The sequence below is a fragment of the Fukomys damarensis genome, unplaced genomic scaffold (assembly GCF_012274545.1).
Source record: "Fukomys damarensis isolate Sample0158 unplaced genomic scaffold, DMR_v1.0_HiC HiC_scaffold_30, whole genome shotgun sequence".
Lineage (NCBI taxonomy): Eukaryota > Metazoa > Chordata > Mammalia > Rodentia > Bathyergidae > Fukomys > Fukomys damarensis.
In genome coordinates this window covers 22,048,459-22,067,995 of record NW_022900942.1, presented here as the reverse complement: position 1 = coordinate 22,067,995, position 19,537 = coordinate 22,048,459, and the positions used below count along the sequence as shown (strand labels likewise).

Genomic DNA, 19,537 nt, shown 5'->3' with positions numbered 1-19,537 from the left:
CTCCTTGGAATGTCTATATGGTCAGGGTTACCTGTAGACCTCCCTGTGCTTCCATTTCGAGAGGACCAGATGGAACTTACTGTTTACTGAAAAACTCAGTGGGCATGGAGTGGTCACTGCTTCTCTCCTTTGAAATGATTGGCCTTCATCCTCTATCTTGATGGTTGATGGTGGTAGTTGCTAATAACATTCTTCCTTTTTGATTTGGGTAGTCAGAGATGGATTATTATCTTTTTTAATGGAAATGTTGGAAAGAAATAAGATTCTCATAATATAGTGAAAATTTAAGGTGAAAGGGTTTTATAATTTCTTCATATATTCTTTAGGATAATATAGAAATTTTCTTGTGGATTGAAATGGCTTATGCCTTTCAATTTTGCTCTCACAGTGAGTTTACCAGATCTATAGATGGAAAGCTGAAGGAAGATTTTCACAATCAAATCCTGACCTTCTTGTGGGCCTCAGAGCAAGAATAGTCTAGAGGTATCTGGCATATGACTGCTACAGGTTCTAGGTCAAAATTTCAAATCCTTCCATAGGTAAACGCAAGCTGTGCGTAATCACTCAAATTTAAACAAAATTCACTTGAAAGAATTAAAACAGATCAAATGTATACCTTATTGCAGAAGTGATTTTTTAAAATCTAATAGCATAAGTAAGTTTTGAACTGAAAAATATTAGACTTTCCAATTGCATTTTATCACGAACATAGCTGACTTTACAAAATACACATATTTATCATAAATTTCAAAATTTAAAGCATTTTAAAGTTTATTAAACTATGTAAAAATAATCTATATTAAAGGAAGAGAAGGAACAAGACCCAAAAGTCCTCATGTTTTGTCAGAAGCCTTTTGAAATGTGACTTCAAGTCAAGGTCACAATGACCCAGAAGACAGGTGGAGGAAACAGAAATGAGAGTGGAATTTAGTAAGAACAGTCCAGTTTGGGAAAGAAGCATTTCAGAACCATTATTAATTCCAAATAATCATGAGAAAATCCTCTATGGGACTAAATTAGCCTTTTTAGAGAAAGTCTTGTTTGATAAATAAAACACCAGTTTTAAATTTGGTCACTACAAGTGACTACTTGAACCTAAATTTGTTTAGTACTGCTGTTGTATGAGACAACATAAGAAATATGACAAAATGTCGGTGAAAATGTAAATTTCTGTGCTTAAAGAAATCTTTTGGATAAGATACAACATGTATTCATATAATTTTTTAGTTTTGAAAAGTAGTAAAACTTTATGTGTTGAAAATCCTGTAAAGTAAGAAGCAGGAAGAGGAAAAGAGAAAGAACTTTAAGTAATCAAATCATGATGATATAGAATCTTAAGACCGATCTAATATAACTGACAATTAATGTTGTTTTATAAAATGAAACTTAAGAAATGGTAATAATAATTGGTAGGAAATTTTGACAAGTTCTATGAATCCATAGTTGCTAAAAAACAACAAACAACAGAAAAAGAGGGGGGATCTAGTAGGTAAAATTTAAGTAAATTTAAATGAACCCATGAATTGATGACCTAACTTGTTTTGGCTCAAATGTTAAAATGGTATCTACCAGCTAATTAAAAAACAAAACAAAGCAAAATAAAATAACCACAATCAAGGCTTAGCATTCCATAGGTCATAAAATAGTCCACAGGTATTTTGATTTATTTTGTTGAGGTAGTGAACATTATGGTAGCATTTCATTGACTATCCAGTATTGAGTTTAACTGTTCAAATACATTTTATTCAGTGTTACATTAGGGGGAAGTTGCAATGCAGCTTTATCTGAGTGTGGATTGATATCCAGAGGTCTATATTTTCTTGTCACTATAACATTAATGTAAATTAACATCCAAAATCCAGGACAATCTGTGAGAAGTCAGGATACAGAAAATGAGAAAAATATAATAAAAATTAAAAGTTGAACATATTTCTGTCTGTTTCAGCTCAGTGATGTTTGAGTCATGGAGAGAATCACTTCTAGGCCACTGGTGCACTTAGAATAGCAATAGACTAATTTATTGGCAAAGAAGCCAATAAATTCTTGTAAACTCTTGCCAGCTCTTCCCCAGGTAGCTCCCGGTTCTAACAGTGTTTTCCTTGTGTCTTGCTTGCAGGTGCTGTACTTCAACACTGCCTCAGGACACAGAAACTCCTCTAATAAACAGGTAAATGCAATGTGCTCTTTTTAAAAATGAGAATGAATGATTAAATTGGAGAAAATTACTGTTTCATGAATATATTTTAGTTTTTTCCCATCCCTTTAAAACAAATGTGATTGTGGTAAGATAGCAAAGAACCAAAAGATATGCCCTTTTCCTTTGTTATTTACCGGCAACTTACCTTGACAAAATTAGTTATTTAGTACAGAAATTCATTGCTTTCTGTAAATAATTTTATTGTTTATTTATTTCAGTAAAATATTTAATTTGATCACAAATATTATTATGAGGTAGGGCAAAGGATTGTGTGTGTGTGTGTGTGTGTATAATATGTGTGTGCATGTGTGATATCATTTGCTGCTTCTATAGAATCATTTTTCAACTGTCTTGTAATATAATGTACATATGTCATGAGTAAATGATATTATGCATAGTCTTACAGTCCCACCAAAATAAACCTTATATATTCTTTTTAAAAACAGCCAAGACTTCAGTTTCAACTGAAAAAAGTTCTGTCTGACATAAATGCATCCCACAAGGATTATGAACTCAGCATTGCCAATGGTCTTTTTGCAGAAAAAGAATTTGATATTAATGAGGTAGGTGAAACTGGTATCTTACAAGACTATTTCCAGCTGGACCTGAATCTTTAAAAATGCATTATGTGAACAAAGGTTTGTGCCTTTCTATTGAATTATACAAAAATGATAATTTTCTTTTTGCTATTAATTATTTTCCCAAATGTCTTCAAAAATATCATTAATGTTTCCAAAGGTCAACTTCTCATCCAGTGAGTCCATGTATTTGGTTTTGGACTGATGGACTTCAAAGCTGAAGAGAATTTCCACATTAGCAGTAATGTTGGGTTATAATGTATTGTGGGGGGATCGATTGGCACAGTTAGGGGAGTCACGACCCAGAGGAAAATATTAGCTACATGGTAATGACTCTGGAGAAGAACACAGTGGCAGCCCAAACTGAAGTTCTGGGTGTTACCTTTTGGCAAAACTCCAAAGGAGAGTCCAAGTTCATCGAGCTGGGTCTTTTATGGATAAGGTAATGTGATCAGTGGGACAGGCTTAGGTGGAGAAAGGGGAGAGTGATAGCAACAGGCTATGTGACCTATCAGGTGGGGTGGGTGTGTCGTATCCTAGCAGAGCAGGCATTGTTTTCCAGGCTCAGGTGTCTGGGAACTGAAACTGAGGTGAATAGGGTTGGGTGAGACAGCCCAGGGTCAGACCTGTCAGAAAACATCTATCAGTGTTTCCTTTAGGCTTCACACTTAGTTTGGTAACTTAGGTGTGTGTTCTGTCTTCACCTCTTTTTCTCTCAAGGCCTGATTTTCATCTCCCTTCAGGAGTTGTTTCCTTATTCTTTTAATGAGATTGCTTAGAAATGAATCCCTTTTGGGAAATATGGCCAGGTAAAGCCAGTCATTGGCAGAGAGGAGAAGCTTAGGCCTAACGCAGAAGTGGGAAAAGGGGGTCAGCTGACAAATATTTTTTAATCTCTGTATAATATTGGCTTCAGCGCATTCATCATAGTGTCCTGTCTACCCAGAAACAAGGGAGGCAAAGAATGCATTCTCCATGCTGTTATGTTCAACCCACTCATGATTTGGAATGTCATTGCTCTGACTACCAGAAGCTGCTTACCTGGTTAGGGCCATTAACCAGACACAGTGCCCACGTTTATCTGGACACATATCCTCTGCCTTTTAATTCTCCACTTCTCAGAAAATTAACTATAGCACTGCCTCAGTGACATTACTGAGCTAATATCTACATGCATCTCTTCCAGCTCCGTGTCCCACCCAATCATTACAGTCCCTTCTGTCTGTCACCCACTCAAATTCTTTGCTCCTCCCCTGAACCACTCCCAAATCCTTTGTGGTTTCATGGCAATTATGAAGCATTCAGTCATTTTGTTTTTGAGGCTTCCTGCAAGATTTCTACACAAGTTTTATAAGGATCATGCTATATATTCATCACATTTGATTTGGCTTCTCGGTTTCTGTGGACACTACTGTGTCTGAGGGATAGCTTTCCTGGTTTTGCAGAATTTGTTGTCTCATAAAGTGTCAAATTATGAAAATTGTATTATGATAACAGCTGTAATTAACATTGGGAGAAATAAAAATACTTATCACACATTGTATGCATGCATCAGCTTATCATAATGTATTAAAAAGGTGTATAGATAATATATTTTTACAAAAACAGAAAAAGGCAAAGACACAGTTATAAGACATAATAGGGACCTTTTCTTGAAAGGTAAACAAAAAAATAATGAGAATGTGGGACAATACAGGAAGAAGAAATATTGTACAAAGCTTCAAAGGAGAGAGAATGTTTGGATGGAACTTTTGAGGAACTGTAAGAAACAGGGTGTGGTGAGAGGGCAGAGGGTGAAGGGGAAAGTGACTAAAATGAGGTAAATAGGGTGTATATCTGTAGAGACTATTGGGTTAGGCTCAAAAGTTTGGGCTCTATGTTATGTGCAAAAAGTAGCCATTAAAGATTTTTAGCAGAAAATGGTGAGTTAAGGGGCCATTGGGATATTCAGGATGAGAGAGCAGGGGGTAAAACCAAGGTGTGGGTTTTAGCCATAATCTCTATTAGCCTCTTCCAATCCATTTCAGATAAAGTTAAGCTAAAAGAGTGTTTGCTATACAAATTCAACTTCAAGTTTACTGGATCCCCTTTCAACCACTTTTCTATTTCCAGTTATACGTACTCATTTTTGAGTCACATTTGAACTTAGTTATTCAATAAAGCAGTAGAAGAGACAAATCCAAAAATACATTTAGTATATGTTTAGTTTGTGTTCTTTTTTTTAGTACTGGGGATTGAATTCAGGACCTTACGCTTGTGAGGCAAGGGGTAGAAACACTGAGCTAAATCCTTGGCTCTTATGTTTAGTTTGTGTTAACTGGTAAATATAAGAATTTTGTTGAACTACATTTTCATTTATAGAACTATATTGAGTGTGCTGAAAAACTGTACAAGGCTAAAGTGAACCGAGTTGATTTTACAAATGATATAGAAGATACTACATATAGAATTAATAAGTGGATTAAAGATGAGACACATGGTGAGTGCAATACCCTACTTTTCTATAAGATTTGTTAGGTTAACGTGAATATTAATAACTGTTAATGCCAAAATCTTTGTACAATAAGGAGTAGCTCCTACTAATCCAAAATCATTGTTGATATTATTTTAAATGGTTTTCACATTAAGCTATAATGTGCTTTTATGTAATCTTAATATTTTGAATACTTTATAACTATCAGACACCTGGCAATTCACATTATCTCTTTTGACTGGGAAATAATCCTGTGAAACAAACACACATTATGATCATTTCATAAATAAATAACAAGGTGAAGTAATTTTCCAAATTAACAACAATATCTCACCCTCCTTAAGAAAACAAATCTAAGAGTTGATTATAAGGCATTATTTTCAATAACCATGACACAATATTTCATAGTAATGGTCAATCCATTTTGACAGGATTGGGTTAATTTTCATCTTACTGCTTCTTCTTGGTTTGAATCTTACAGGTATAACATTCTATCATCAAAAATTAATTTTCATGTCATTGTTTTTTTCTAAAATATGTAGTTTATCTTCTTAAAATTTTCATTTATTAAAAAAAGTTTTGGGGCAAAGTAGACCTTCCTGAAAATGTTCAACTCTTTATTGATATCTCTTTCATAATTAAAAACTAAATTCTAGTCAATATTCTGATTTTGTGCATTAAACAAAGTTAGTACATGTATATTTAGGTACTCAAAAAAAAAGGAAAATCATCCATCCTTTGTTTTGTTAATCAACCCATCTCAGAGCTAGTAATTACATCTTTGCCTGAGGGGTACTGACAATTTGGTACCAGGGACTGAACTCAGGACCTGGTGCTTGAGAGGCTTGAGAGGCAGGAGCAGTGCCAGTATTTGTACTCTCAGCATTACATGTGTTTTTGTTGAATCTATTTTCACCTCAGAAATATGAGACAGTTAACATACAGTCTGAAATGGACACATTGAGCAACATACATTTAGTCCTGGGGCTAAAAGTACAATATCTTTATTTTCTTTTTGTTCATTCATGCATCCTTATATCAGTAGTAGGTTACTTTGACCTCTGACTGGAAGTTTTTTGAGTTTATTGGTACATTTTAGGTATACAGTATAGTTACATTCATCATTGGGATCTTATACCTTTACATGACAGGTCTTGGTTCTCATTTTACCCCTTATCCCTGCCCTCACTTTACCCCCTCCTCCCTTTCCTATTTACAAATACTTTATTTCCATTTTTCATTTTATCATACTTTTCCTTTTACCTTATTACCTTTCCCATTTCCTACACCTTTAGCCCTTTTCTTCCTATTTCACATTGTCAGTTATATCATTAGGATCTTATGTACCATTGTAGTTTTTCACACCAGAGAAACTATTTGGCATTTATATATGTGTGACTTTATTTCACTTAGGAGTATATCCTTGATATGCATCCATTTTCCTATGAATGAATCTAATTTCTCATTCTTTATGGTTGAGTAGTATTCCATTTTACAGAAAAACCACATCTTCTTTATCCAGTCTCCACATGATGGGCAAATGGGCTGTTTCCAAGTTTTTTTTTCAGCTTTAATTGAGTTTATTGGTACATTTTAGGAATACAGTACAGTTACATTCATTGTTGGGATCTTGTACCTATCTTGTACCTACACGACAGGTCTTGGTTCTCATTTTTTCCCCTTGTCCCTGCCCTCCCTTCATCCCCTCCTCCCCTCCCCATCGACAAGCACTTTCTCTCCATCTTTTCTTTATCTCACATTTTTTCTTTTTCCTTATTACTCTTACCCTATCCATCCCACCTTCCCTACACGTTTAGCCCCTTTCTTCCCATTTCACAATGTCAGTAATCTTATTAGGATCTTATGTATTATTGCAGTTTATTCACACCAGAGAAAATATTCAGTATTTACACATATATGGCTTATGTATTTCACAAGTTTTAACTATTAAAAACTGTGCCACTATAAACATAGGTGTGCATATATCGCACTGAAAACTACAGCACTCTGAGAAAAGAGATCGAAGTGGATATAAGAAAATGGACAGATATCCCCTGCTCCTGGGAAGGAAGAATCAACATGGTGAAAATGGCCATACTACCAAAACTGCTATACAGATTCTATGCAATGCAATTGAAATTCCAACACTGTATTTCACAGAACTAGAAAAAAAGAATCCAAAAATTCATTTGGAACCAGAAGAGACCTAGAATAGCAAAATCCATCCTAGGCAACAGACACATGACAGTGGGTATAACAATTCCCAATTTGAAACTATACTACAAAGTCACTGTGATAAAAACTGCATGCTAATGGCAAAGAAACAGACCTAAGGATTAGTGGAATAGATTGGAAGATACAAAAACAACTCCAGATGTACTTAGCTACCTCATCTTTGGCAAAGGAGCCAACCATCCTCACTGGAGGCACATAGCCTCTTTAATAAATGGTGTTGGAAAAATGATTTCAAACTGCCAAAGATTAAAAGTAGACCCTTATCTTTCACCATGCATGGAAAGCTTTAAATTATAGCATTTCTAAATCAAGAAAAGCTATGTAATTGTTACTTGTCTAGTAACTGAATGGTATTCTGTGCAACATTTAACATTTAATTGTATCAGATTACTAATATCTTTTCTATTTGAAATATTTATTTCTCTTCCTTTCTCATTCTTCTATATGTATGATTATAATAATTTTGATAAACATATGTATTCAATAGTTATTTGAGGACATTTCAATTTTTTGTCAATAATGTCAACTTCACCTGTAGATCATAGTTACTGCTCCTCTCATCTACATAATATCATAGTCATCCTTTTGAAAGGCAAATCTGAGTCATCTGCCATCACTTTCAGGATAATCTGAAATTCTTACCAGACATTCAAGGCTCTTCATCACCTGGGCCCTGCCTCTGACCTTTCTAACTGTACTTTCCCTAACACAAAGGAATGAGTCAGTTTCCCCAAATTCACCTTGATATCTTTAAGGTCACCATTCCCCACCGCCCTTACCTCCAGCCAACAGCCCATCCATAGTTAGTGTCCCTAATCTGTGTACCACTGAACACAGATCACACAGAGATGATCCTACTGTGTCACAACCTCCTTTTTAGTGGTTGACTCTGTTAAGGTGGAATGTGAGTCCAATATTGTTGCTATTCTACTACTAAGAATGGATAAAAATGCAACTCATTCATGTGGAAAGAAGGAAGGAAGAGAGTAACATTTTCAACTGAGTGGAGTTAAATCATATTTGGAGTATCACAGTGATTAGAGGTGACCTGGTCAGTGCAGTAAAGCAGTCTACTGCCTATGCATGGGGACTCTGGAGGTTGCTTTCCTGGCTGGAATCCTACTTTTGTTGCATTATCATTGTGTGATTTTATATAAATTAATATTCTGTGCCTCCGTTTCAACAGAAAACAGAAACAATTACAGGGCCTACTTCCTAGAGATTTTATGAGGATTAAATTGAATATTGTACTTCAAGGGTTTAGAAAGTGCCAGATATATTAATTGCTCATAGGTTATTACTAATGTCACCAAAATTATTATTATTATTATCATTTTGTTAGAAAAACTTCATGACCATTAATGATCTTTGAAAACAATATTTTAAAATTGATGTTCACAACTAATATGTCTTTCCTCAATGAATTTTTCAAAAGGCAAAATAAAAAAGGTGTTTAGTGACAATGGCATAAGCTCATCGGCTGTCATGGTGCTGGTGAATGCAGTGTACTTCAAAGGCAAGTGGAAATTAGCTTTCAACAAAAATGAAACGATAAAGTGCCATTTCAAATCACCCAAGGTATGTACATCTCCAATACCATTTAGGGAACTTTTCCCAATAGTGTTGCTTTGCAGGAAATTGTGGTATTTAATTAAGCAAATGATAGTTCCACCACTTTTCCCATTTCCTTCATTGCCAATACTGTATGAGCAGCTGATTTACAAGGCAATGCTAATGCAGGTTGTGAAACAAAACCAAAGAGGTCTAGCCCATAAATTGTTATTTCCTAAATGTTTCTTAATGTATATTCAAAATTGAAAGAAATAGTAAAGAATGAATTTATATTAAGATATTCAAGTTGGATCCACCTACATAGAAAACACGAATAGAAATACATCTGTTATTTTTGTAATTTTGACTGTGGGTTTATATTTAAAATCACTTATAATAATTTTCCTGAATCAAAGCATATCATATGAGGAAAAGTTATAATTAGTAAATTATGCATTTAAAAATATATTTATTTCTTCATTCTTAAAATCTAAAACATCTTATTATCAACTTTCACAAAATATATATATATATTCTTGTTTTTTCCTTCTTTTTATACTAATTTGCATATAGGTCTTAGTATAATAAAAATGTCAGATATATCATGTTGGTTTCCCTGTCTAGCTTCATAGGAACCAAGTCATCTGAGGCCAGTTAATCTCTATAGACCCTCTCTTCTTCACATGGGAAACAAAGTGATTTGATTAGATGAAGTCTACAATTCCTTTTAATCGGCCTTTTATGTTGAGACAGTGGAATTGAGATTTAACTTTAAAATTTAGCTTAATTTCTCAAATATTAAAATGTTCTGTCTACACTCTCCCATACCAGAGATTTTAGACAGAAATTCTGAGTGCTGGTAGCAATTAGAGATCACCAAATGACTCAGAAGACAGGAAACAAAAGATGACTTAGGGAGGCCTCATTCACATTTATGCTAACTCTTTGAGAGGTGCAAGAAGAGATTTACCAAAGCCAAGACTAGAACTAGAATGCACATCAGGATTGCTGTGCTGGTTTGTTTCTGGCAGCCTGTATGGACTGCAGATCAGCTGATCTGTGTGTCTGCCTCTGGAGGGTCCTAAGTCGGAATCTGGGGGAGCAAATTCATGATGTAGGTTTCTCTTTAGAAAAAAATAAGAGATAGACATGAATATTTTGAAAATTATGTATGCTAATAAAATACAGCTCTGCCTTATACCGACAGGTTTTATCTATAAAAAACACACTAAGTAGTACTAGATTAATATGAAGTGTATTAGGTAGTACTAAAATTTCAACTACTGACTGACACGATTTTGAAGTGAGGTTTTCTTACCTACCTCTTCCTTCAAGTTCTCCCAAGATAGACTGCATTTCTTGCCTCATTTCCAACAAGGAAGACAAAAGCAAAAAATATTCCTGGTTCCTGGATTGGGGCTTCCCCCACCCTTATTGAAGTTTGTATTTTACCAAGTAATATCCTATGATAACCTTGTTTTAAATTTTCTTCTGGCAAGACCACACACCCTATATCAAATCACTATAATACATAATTTATAATGGAATAGACTATGGAACCTCAATCACTGATAGTAGTGTTGTTCTCATCACATTAAACATTGTGAAATCACCCCTAGAGCATGTGACTCTTATCCTGCCTCGTATAACCAGGAAACATTGTGATTATTATGTCCCAGCCCTCCTTGAGCTTTATATCATCTAACCTATCTCCCTGGGAAAGTGTGCTCCTTTTCTTCATTTTTTTTTTTTTCTGTGTGTTCTTCCTGAGGATTAGTCTCTAAGTGAGAAGAGAGCTTTCCAGGGGGATATGGATATTTGCTTCAAGGACAGAGAATTATCTCTTCTCCCACATAGAACCTCTTGTTCTAAAGGGGGATATTGGAGAAAAAAGTGAAAAGTTAATAGATCATAATATCATTAGGAAAAAGACAGTTTATTGCACCTCTATGGTATTTTAAATCAATACGTGCTATCCCCAAGAAAAGAGCTACTGAGTTTGTTCAAGTCACTTGAAGAGACATTACCAAATATCTTGCAGATGCCAGACTCCATTCCTAAATTGTATAATCTTGATGGTATTAATTTGTATTTTAATTTTGATAAGAGAAAAATCGGTGGCATTCCTTTTATATTTCAGTGTTGTTTGGTAGTATTTATTACTTATTGTATAGACATTTTCAGTTAAAAAGCTAAGTAGAAAACAATGTCCCTACTGCTAAACATATTAACTCACACAAACCTATGCAACAAGGACTATTGTCATCTCCTTTACATAGCTGAGAAGATGGAGACAGAGGTGAGGTTACTCACCCTTAGGTCACACAGTTTATAATTTTTAAGCTCAGGTAGTAAACTCAAAATCTGTACTCCTACCAGTAAGATGTTCAATAATCCAACCAGTATTGGCAACATGTGAGAAAAAACAAACATGTGAGAAAAAAAATCAACTGACCAATACTATATTTTATGTGTACTCAGCCAAAAAACAAAATGAAGTGGTATTATAACTAATCTTTTATGACTTGACTTTCAGTGTTCTAAACAAGCTGTTCCCATGATGCACCAAGAACGGAGGTTCAATCTGACCACAATTCAGGATCCTCCCATGCAGGTGCTTCAGCTTCTTTATCACGGTGGCATAAGCATGTACATACTGTTGCCAGAAAGTGACCTGTCCCATGTAAGTCTTCTCCTTCATGATATGAGGGAATAAGAAGACATTAAAGATACTCTTGATTGTATTTTTATATACTCATTGATTGTATTTTTATCTATCAACTTTGACATTTCAGATTGTTAATTGTTAGGGTATTAGTTACCCACTTACCTATTCATTTATTGGACAAATATTTAAGAAACACCTACTAATATTCCAGACACCATTATAGATGCTATAGATTGACTTTTTAAAGCTTCATACATTTGGTTTCTATATAGAAGAACACTGTATCCATGTAATGGCTTTCTCTCGTTAGGCTTTCATCTTAATAGCCTTTTTAAAAAGGAACAGAGAGATTATTGTACATCTGGCATTGTTCAGTCTAATATATGGCTAAAAATATTGCTACTCACATGTGACTAATAATTTACTTTATAATCTTCTTAACTGATTTTAACAAATATCATTTATTTGAACTTAAAGTGATTATATTATAAAGTAGCCCAAGGAAAAGCAAGCAGTAGATAGCTCACAAGACAGACTTACTCTTGCATTTATTGTTTGAGTTTTCTTTGAGATTAGTGTAAATTTGCATACTTTCTAAGCTTAAATACTTATATAATTCTGCATTACCAGATAATTATGAGAAAGTTAGCATTGAAGTGGACTGAAAGTGAAAAAAATCCAACTCACAATAGCAAATTATTACAGGTTTGCCACAAACTGGAAAATTTACACACAGAGAATTTAAATACATTGCATAAATTTAAGCCCTTGGTAGAAATACAAGTAGGGTTTAAGACATATGAAAAGCTGAGGAAGAATTCCAGTAATTCTAGATTTGAGAAGAAATGTCTATATAAGATTTGAAAACAGTGATCATACATCTTTCCACTCTAAATCTAGAAGAAACTATGATCAATTCAGAAGTCAGCAGATTCAATTTGTGAATCTTTTGGGAGTAGCCATGTGTTGGAAAGAGTTGAAGGCACCTGACAACATAACTACGGTTGCTTGCTCTGCATCCTTCTGTATCTCCCGGCATCCTCCTGAGCTTTAGTAGTGTCAGCTGTTGAGTAGGAAAACTGGCTTGGATCCTAGCTGCTGATGTGAGTGTGACTGTGCTGAGGGATATTGATCTCCTGAGCTCCCAGCACTGAGGCTGTGGAGTTTTTGCCTCAACCCACCGGCCTTTATTGACTTACTTGTATAAGCTGTAAAATTTTTTTTCCTGTGTCTTCATATCAGAACAATGGTCAGAAAACACTGATTTAAACAACTGCCAAGCAATCCCCCCCTGACATTTTTTTGATTTCCATATTATTTCACCCTCCTATTGTTCCTATGTGGGCAGAGAACAGATATGCCTTGCAGTGCAAACAAGCCACACCTTGTCATAGCAGGGAAAATTAAACATGTGGTTTGTTTAAAAGCAGTTAAACTATTTATTTAAATCATTTTCTCTTCCCAAATTGCCTCAGGACTCAATCATCTTTACACTTATATGTACAAGTATTTTTGTAGTCATTGCTTCTTTTTCTTTACTATGTGATGCTAAAGTATTTTTAATTATTCCTACAGATTGAAAAACGCCTGACCTTTAGGAATCTAATGAACTGGACCAATCCAAGAAAAATGAAATCTCAATATGTGGATGTGTTTCTTCCCAAGTTCAAGATAGAGAAGAATTATGAAATGAAGCACCATTTGGAAGCCCTAGGGCTGAAAGATATCTTTGATGAGTCCAGAGCTGATCTCTCTGGAATAGCTTCGGGAGGTCGTCTCTATATATCAAAGCTAATGCACAAATCATATATAGAGGTCACTGAGGAGGGCACCCAGGCAACTGTAACCACTGAAAATAACATTGTAGAAAAGCAACTCCCTGAATCCACAGTATTTAAAGTTGATCACCCATTCCTATTTGTCATCAGAAAGAATGACATTATCTTATTTAGTGGCAAAGTCTCTTGCCCTTGAAAATCCAATCAGTTCTATTATTATAGTCCCTGTAGCATTAAAGAAACATCAGAAGTGAATACAATTGTTTAATTACAATTACATGGTGTTTCCTTTGAGTTTATTTCTTCCTAATATTGGTCAGTAGATGACACTGGTGACTTGACCCTTCTTTGACATCTGGATCATGATCTTGATTCTTATTCTTAGCATTTCTACTGGATTTTCCTCCCTGGTTTCTAATTTCATTGGTTTTATAGCCACGCTCATTTCTACAAATCTGCTCCATGGCCCAGCTGGGAATTATGCATTCTGGTTTACTGGTAATGAGAATGCAGAAGCAGCCTAAGAATCTTTTTTTGGAACTCTGCAGTTATGACAGCTATTCTAGCCTTATCCTAAGTGATTTAGGAAGTAAGCCCAGCTGCCTCCTAGAAATAAAATATGAAGAAAAACTTTTCTTTGCTGATCTAAAAAGACAGAGTTTATTCATTTGATTCTAAGTCAGTGTAAAATCTAGATGCTGAAAAAATATGAAATTGAGATCAGGGACCACAAAAAGTGTCATTAGTAATTTCAAATTGACATCTTTTGGGCTTTCTTTGATAAGAATTTATATGTACATAGTTTTTCAAATATTAAATACTTCCAACTATTTGCAGTTGTTATTCACAGCTGTAAAGTTTACAAGTTTTCCCTATTTATCATAATAAAAATACAACATGTCTGTACAGTGTAATTATTGTCCTCTGATCAACTGTGAGACTAAAAGTATTTCATCTATTTTCTAAGCCAAACAAGCCAACAATGAAGAAAAGAATGCTTTTCTAATATAAATCTGATTTGGTTCAATATTGCTGATTTGTTTCAGATAATTATTTTTACAAATATATAGGATGAGGGGCTACTTTTAAATACTAGGGTTTAAATAAATGAAGCAAATGATTCAAAAATATGAACATTTATAGTAAGTCATAAGTCACTTTTACAAATAGATTAAAATTAAACTGACACGATGCTGAATTTACTTAGGGGTTTATAAATAAGAACAGTTTATTGAGCTGTGTTTTATTTTCAAAAAACTTTTACCTGAATAGTAAGTGTGTACATTAAGGGTAGCAGCCTAAGACACAACACCGTGTTCCTTAGTATGACCTGGCAGTTGTTTGAAAAATACCTATTTAATTCTTCAAGAAACTATCATATTCATGTGCTCTGAGTAGATTTGTACTCAAGTGAACTCAGAAAACACAAAGTGTATCCTATCCAGAGAGAAGTTCTCAAATTTTCTGCTCTGTGTGTGTGGGGGCGGGGGGCGCGTGCGTGCACTAGTTTAATAAACCATTAAGGATAGAGAATGGCATATGGTAAGTATGCCTCCCTTATTTTATTTTGTTTTGGTACTGGAGATTGAACATGGGTCCTTGTGCTTGCTAGGCAGGCAGCAGAGTCCCTTGTCTTAAATGAATCAATTCTCTTAGCTCCTAACAAGGGGACAAAATCAGAGTGCAAGTGCAGCCTGTGGCTATATAACAGGATCCCTTTCCACACTCAACCCCACCTCTACTGGTGACTCCTTGAGAAATTTCTGGGTTTGGGTGGTCATATGCCAAAGTCTACACAAAGGGCACTATCTTTTTTTTTTCAGCTTTAATTGAGTTTATTGGTACATTTTAGGTATACAGTACATTTACATTCATTGTTGGGATCTTGTACCTTTACACGACAGGTCTTGGTTCTCATTTTTTCCCCTTGTCCCTGCCCTCCCTTCACCCCCTAAGGGCAAGATCTTAAGGGTGGGGAAAGCGCACTGGATGGATCCTCTGTTATTATAGGAACAGGAAGAGGCATTTTTTTCAATACATGGGAGGGCCACTATCATCCTCATCTTCTTTATTATTTGTGCTCTATCATTTGTAAGATACTTTCACAGAACTCATCCCAGTCATCACTCTACTCTTGTCAAGGTGGAAATTATTATGATTATTGTTATTCCCATTTTATAAGAGAAATAAGGGTCAGAGAGGGTGGTAATTGCCGTGCGTGCTTTTTCCATCAGAACATACCTCCTTGAACCTTGTATCATGTCTCTCTCACTTGTACCTAGTTATGCTCGGAGTCCTCTTTCAGGGTGCCAAGTCTCCCATGGCTTTCTCTTTCCCTGACATGTCTACTTTCTAATTAAATATCTTCAGTGATCTCAGTCCTTTCTGGGACACTATACTTCTTATAAATTTAAGCAATTGCAGGAAGTGTTCTTATGTTTGTGTTATCACACTTTTAGGTGATTTCATTTGGCTAAATATTAATTATAATAAAAAACTTTCTGGGAGTTTATATTAAAAACTCTCCTAATATAAACTACCCTAAATGTTAACTCTCTGGGAGAAGGGACAGTTACTTTATTTTCTCTTTATAATTTCTCTCCAGAATAATTTATATGCCTTCACTGACTGACAAATTCTATTCATTAACAACAAAAAAAATATGATTTATGTGCCTGTAATCAACTGGGCATCTTTTGAGACTATAATACTTCATTTCTATTCTTTTATACAAGCCTAGAAGGTACGAAGCTCCATGAAGAACATTTGTAAATCTAAGTTTTTTAGATATTTCTAACAAAAGCCTTTAAGTAGCAAAAGCCTCAGAGACTTCACCTGAGAAACAGGTAATAGGTGGGTAACCGAACTTAATTATGTCATTAGAGCATCCTTTAATATTCTTCCTTTCATCCCTTGTTCTTTGTCTATAGTGTTACGAGTCAAAACAGTAGCACTATTGTATTTGAAATAGAATACTTTTAGTGAAATGCAGTGACTTTGAAAATATTAATATTTATTTATTTATTGCAGTACCAGGGATTGAACTCAGGGCATTGACAATCCCTAGCCTATTTCATTTTATTTTATTTATTTCAAAACAGAGTCTTACTAATTTGCTACATAGCCTAGCCTGGGCTCAAACTTGTAATCTTCCTGCCCAGCTTCCCAGCATGCTGGGATTTCAGGCATGCAACACCACACCAAAGTGAGTAATCTTTTGTAAGTCTGAGTCTATGACTAGTATGTAACAGCAATGAAGCAACATCACATCCAAATGTCATTAGTGCATTGGAAGGGAAAAAATGGGGTAAAATCAAATGGAATAGAAAGTGGGATGAAAGCAAAAATTCCTTTTAGATATTTCAAATATTCTATTTTAAAATATGATTTTTTCAAAGGTGGGATGGGTAGGGGAAGGGTAATAAGGGAAAAGAAAAAAATGTGAGATAATGAAAAAATGAAAATAAAGTGTTTGTAGATGGGGAGGGGACGAGGGGGTGAAAGGAGGGCAGGGGTAAGGGGAAAAAATGAGAAGCAAGACTTGTCATGTAGAGGTACAAGATCCCAACAATGAATGTAACTGTACTGTATCCCTAAAATGTACCAATAAACTCAATTAAAGCTGAAAAAAAAAAAGATTTTTCCCCAAACATTTGTCTTCAGGCAAGACTTGTCAATACTGACAAGTTTCTGATTCTTAGGCAAGAGGGGCTGTTATAATTTCCACAGGTGACAGTGCTATGATGAGGGCCAAGAGTCTATGGTAGTATGAAGCAGGCATTTATACATCAGTTCTGAAGATTTTCTGAAGGAAGAGAGGATTTGGCTCAGACCTGGAGAAATTAATAGGTGCAGGCAGACTAGACAGGGAAGGGAGGGGGCCTGTCAAAGCAACAGTGTTTTCTAATGCCCAGTAGTGAGAAACCCAGGCTCCTCAGGCTGCAGAGCTCAGAAGAGCAATGAAAGATGGCCTAGAAAGGGGGAGACAGTGTGTCTGAAAGGGCCTGCCATACCGTGAGGAGTTTGTCTTTGTTCTAAGATTAGTGCAAAGGCATCAAAGGCTCTATAGAGGGGAGTAACACTCTCAGGTTAGCACTTTTGAAGGGCTGCTTGCTGTTGTGTGGACACTGGGCTAGAGTGTTACAAGACTATTAGCCAAGAGGCTCTGCTAGTGGTCCAGGTGAGAAGAATCAATGGTCTGGACCAGAATGCAGGTCTTCAGGTTGGACAGTGAATGAAATCTTCAGGATGGACAGATTTGGGAGGTGACTTGACTGGTCAGGACTTTGTGAGTCAATGAAGATAAGGTTAGAGAGAAGGCCCTTTCAAAATTCAAGTTATCAATCACTAAATTATTGTGCAGTTTGTAGGCAGAGCAATGGGAGACAGCTGTGATTTTTGTGAAAGGAGGGCTATAGGGTTACCACAAACTATGTTCTCTGACTTTAAATTGGTAAGTGGGAACACACCCCCTCACTCCTATTAGTCAGAATCTTCATAGACAATAGACTTCATTGGCAAGAGAAACTGGTAAATGTTCTTGTGTGAAGGGTGTTGACAGGCAATCATTGTGTAGATATCATTGACTACACCCAGCCATGTTTTCACAAATTACCTCCTGGTTCTCTGAATAGCTATCTAATGAGTTAACTTTTTTTCTTTTTAGAAAAAAGGGATCTGATCTTTGGATCTCTTGGAAATCAGCTTCTATAAAGGAATCAAAGTCTCTGTGAAGTTGACAAAAACATTTTTCATTTTGAACTAATTTTTCACCCATTTTATCTTATCTTGGGATCCAAGTCCCCTTTGAGACTTTTTATGACACAGAACAACTTTCAAAACTAATGGACAACTCAACTCAATTGTGTCTCTTTGAGAATCTACAGCAGATTTCAGCATCATTTATAAATTCATTTCTCTTCAAAGAATTGTAAATATTGCTCCCTTCCTTTCCTGCACAAGTCCTTAGCTCTCAGCAACACCCTGACTCCTGTTTCTATCTTAAATGAGTCTTTTGCTAGAAGGGGGATTGCTGCCCTGTGTGCTTCAGGAGATGGAAGTCGGAATAACTAGATTTTCTTGGGAATATAGTCTGTGACCCTGGAAGTTTCTCAATAATATCCTAAATATTAGGTTGTTTCATTTTTCCCATTCCTGTTCTGAAAATATGAGAACAAAGCAAATCACCAGGTATTTTTCTATTAGCCTGAGAGCCATTTCCTTTTTATACTCCTCGGGAAAGCTCTGCTTTTCTGAATGATGGGCATTTGCCAATTCTGCCCTGTAAAGATAACAAATGATGCATTTACACTTGTGTGTACAGTAATTTCATAAGCTTCACTATCATTTCACTATAAAGTTTTTCAGAGGAACTATTGGATGCATCTCCTATTGTAACTATTTTCAATTTGAGCAGGAAAACTGCCTACATTTACTGTGAGAAGATACTCAACAAGGGAATCTCCATCCCAGGATGTCTCTGTATCTGAGAGGACAGCAGTTCATTCATTGTGCCTGGGGAAATGAGCTTGTTACCATTTCCCAAGATAAAATGCCTCTTTTCTGGCTTTTCAACACCAATAATCTGTTATAGCCAGAGGGGATATGATATGCATATATAACACAAATTACACTTAGATTTTAAACATCAAATATATTTTGTATTTATAAAATCACATTCAATTAATTGCACAAAAATCCATGACATTGAAGTTTCATTAATTTTTTTCCTCCATCCCTTGGGTTGACCTAGGGATATGGTATGTCTCATAGTGCCAATGTCAGCTAACTTTACTCTCTACCCTTTTGAGTAAAAACCTCACAAATCAAGGGAAAATGACCTGTGAAAACAGACTCTAACAAGACAGGAAGGAGCAAGAACCAGCTGTTGAGTGCTTGTGTGTCTGCATATTGTAGACATGGCTCCCCAAGCTGAAAATGAAGTAAAAATGCAAACATGAAACTGCGTCTTCCTTAAAGTGACTTTTTTCAACTAGTGATAACTTTACATTTCTCAAAAAATATAAGGAAAAATACTTATATGTAATCAAAGGAAAT

General features: G+C 35.4%; 1 protein-coding gene across 3 annotated transcripts in view; it reads left to right on the top strand.

The window, feature by feature from the left end:
• The window catches only part of LOC104856188 (serpin B7), a 95,849-nt gene that overhangs the window by 7,791 nt on the left and 68,521 nt on the right, over window positions 1–19,537 (top strand). Inside the window, exons 2-7 of one of the 3 annotated variants that reach the window (XM_010623109.1) lie at window positions 2,117–2,167; window positions 2,644–2,760; window positions 5,137–5,254; window positions 8,919–9,061; window positions 11,571–11,717; window positions 13,278–13,676. The exons of 1 other annotated variant lie outside the window; for it this stretch is intronic. In XM_010623109.1, coding sequence (XP_010621411.1) covers window positions 2,117–2,167; window positions 2,644–2,760; window positions 5,137–5,254; window positions 8,919–9,061; window positions 11,571–11,717; window positions 13,278–13,676 — 975 coding nt within the window. Of the gene's footprint in view, window positions 1–2,116; window positions 2,168–2,643; window positions 2,761–5,136; window positions 5,255–8,918; window positions 9,062–11,570; window positions 11,718–13,277; window positions 13,677–19,537 lie in introns of those variants that run through there. One more of the 3 variants, XM_010623110.1, reaches the window with a different exon arrangement.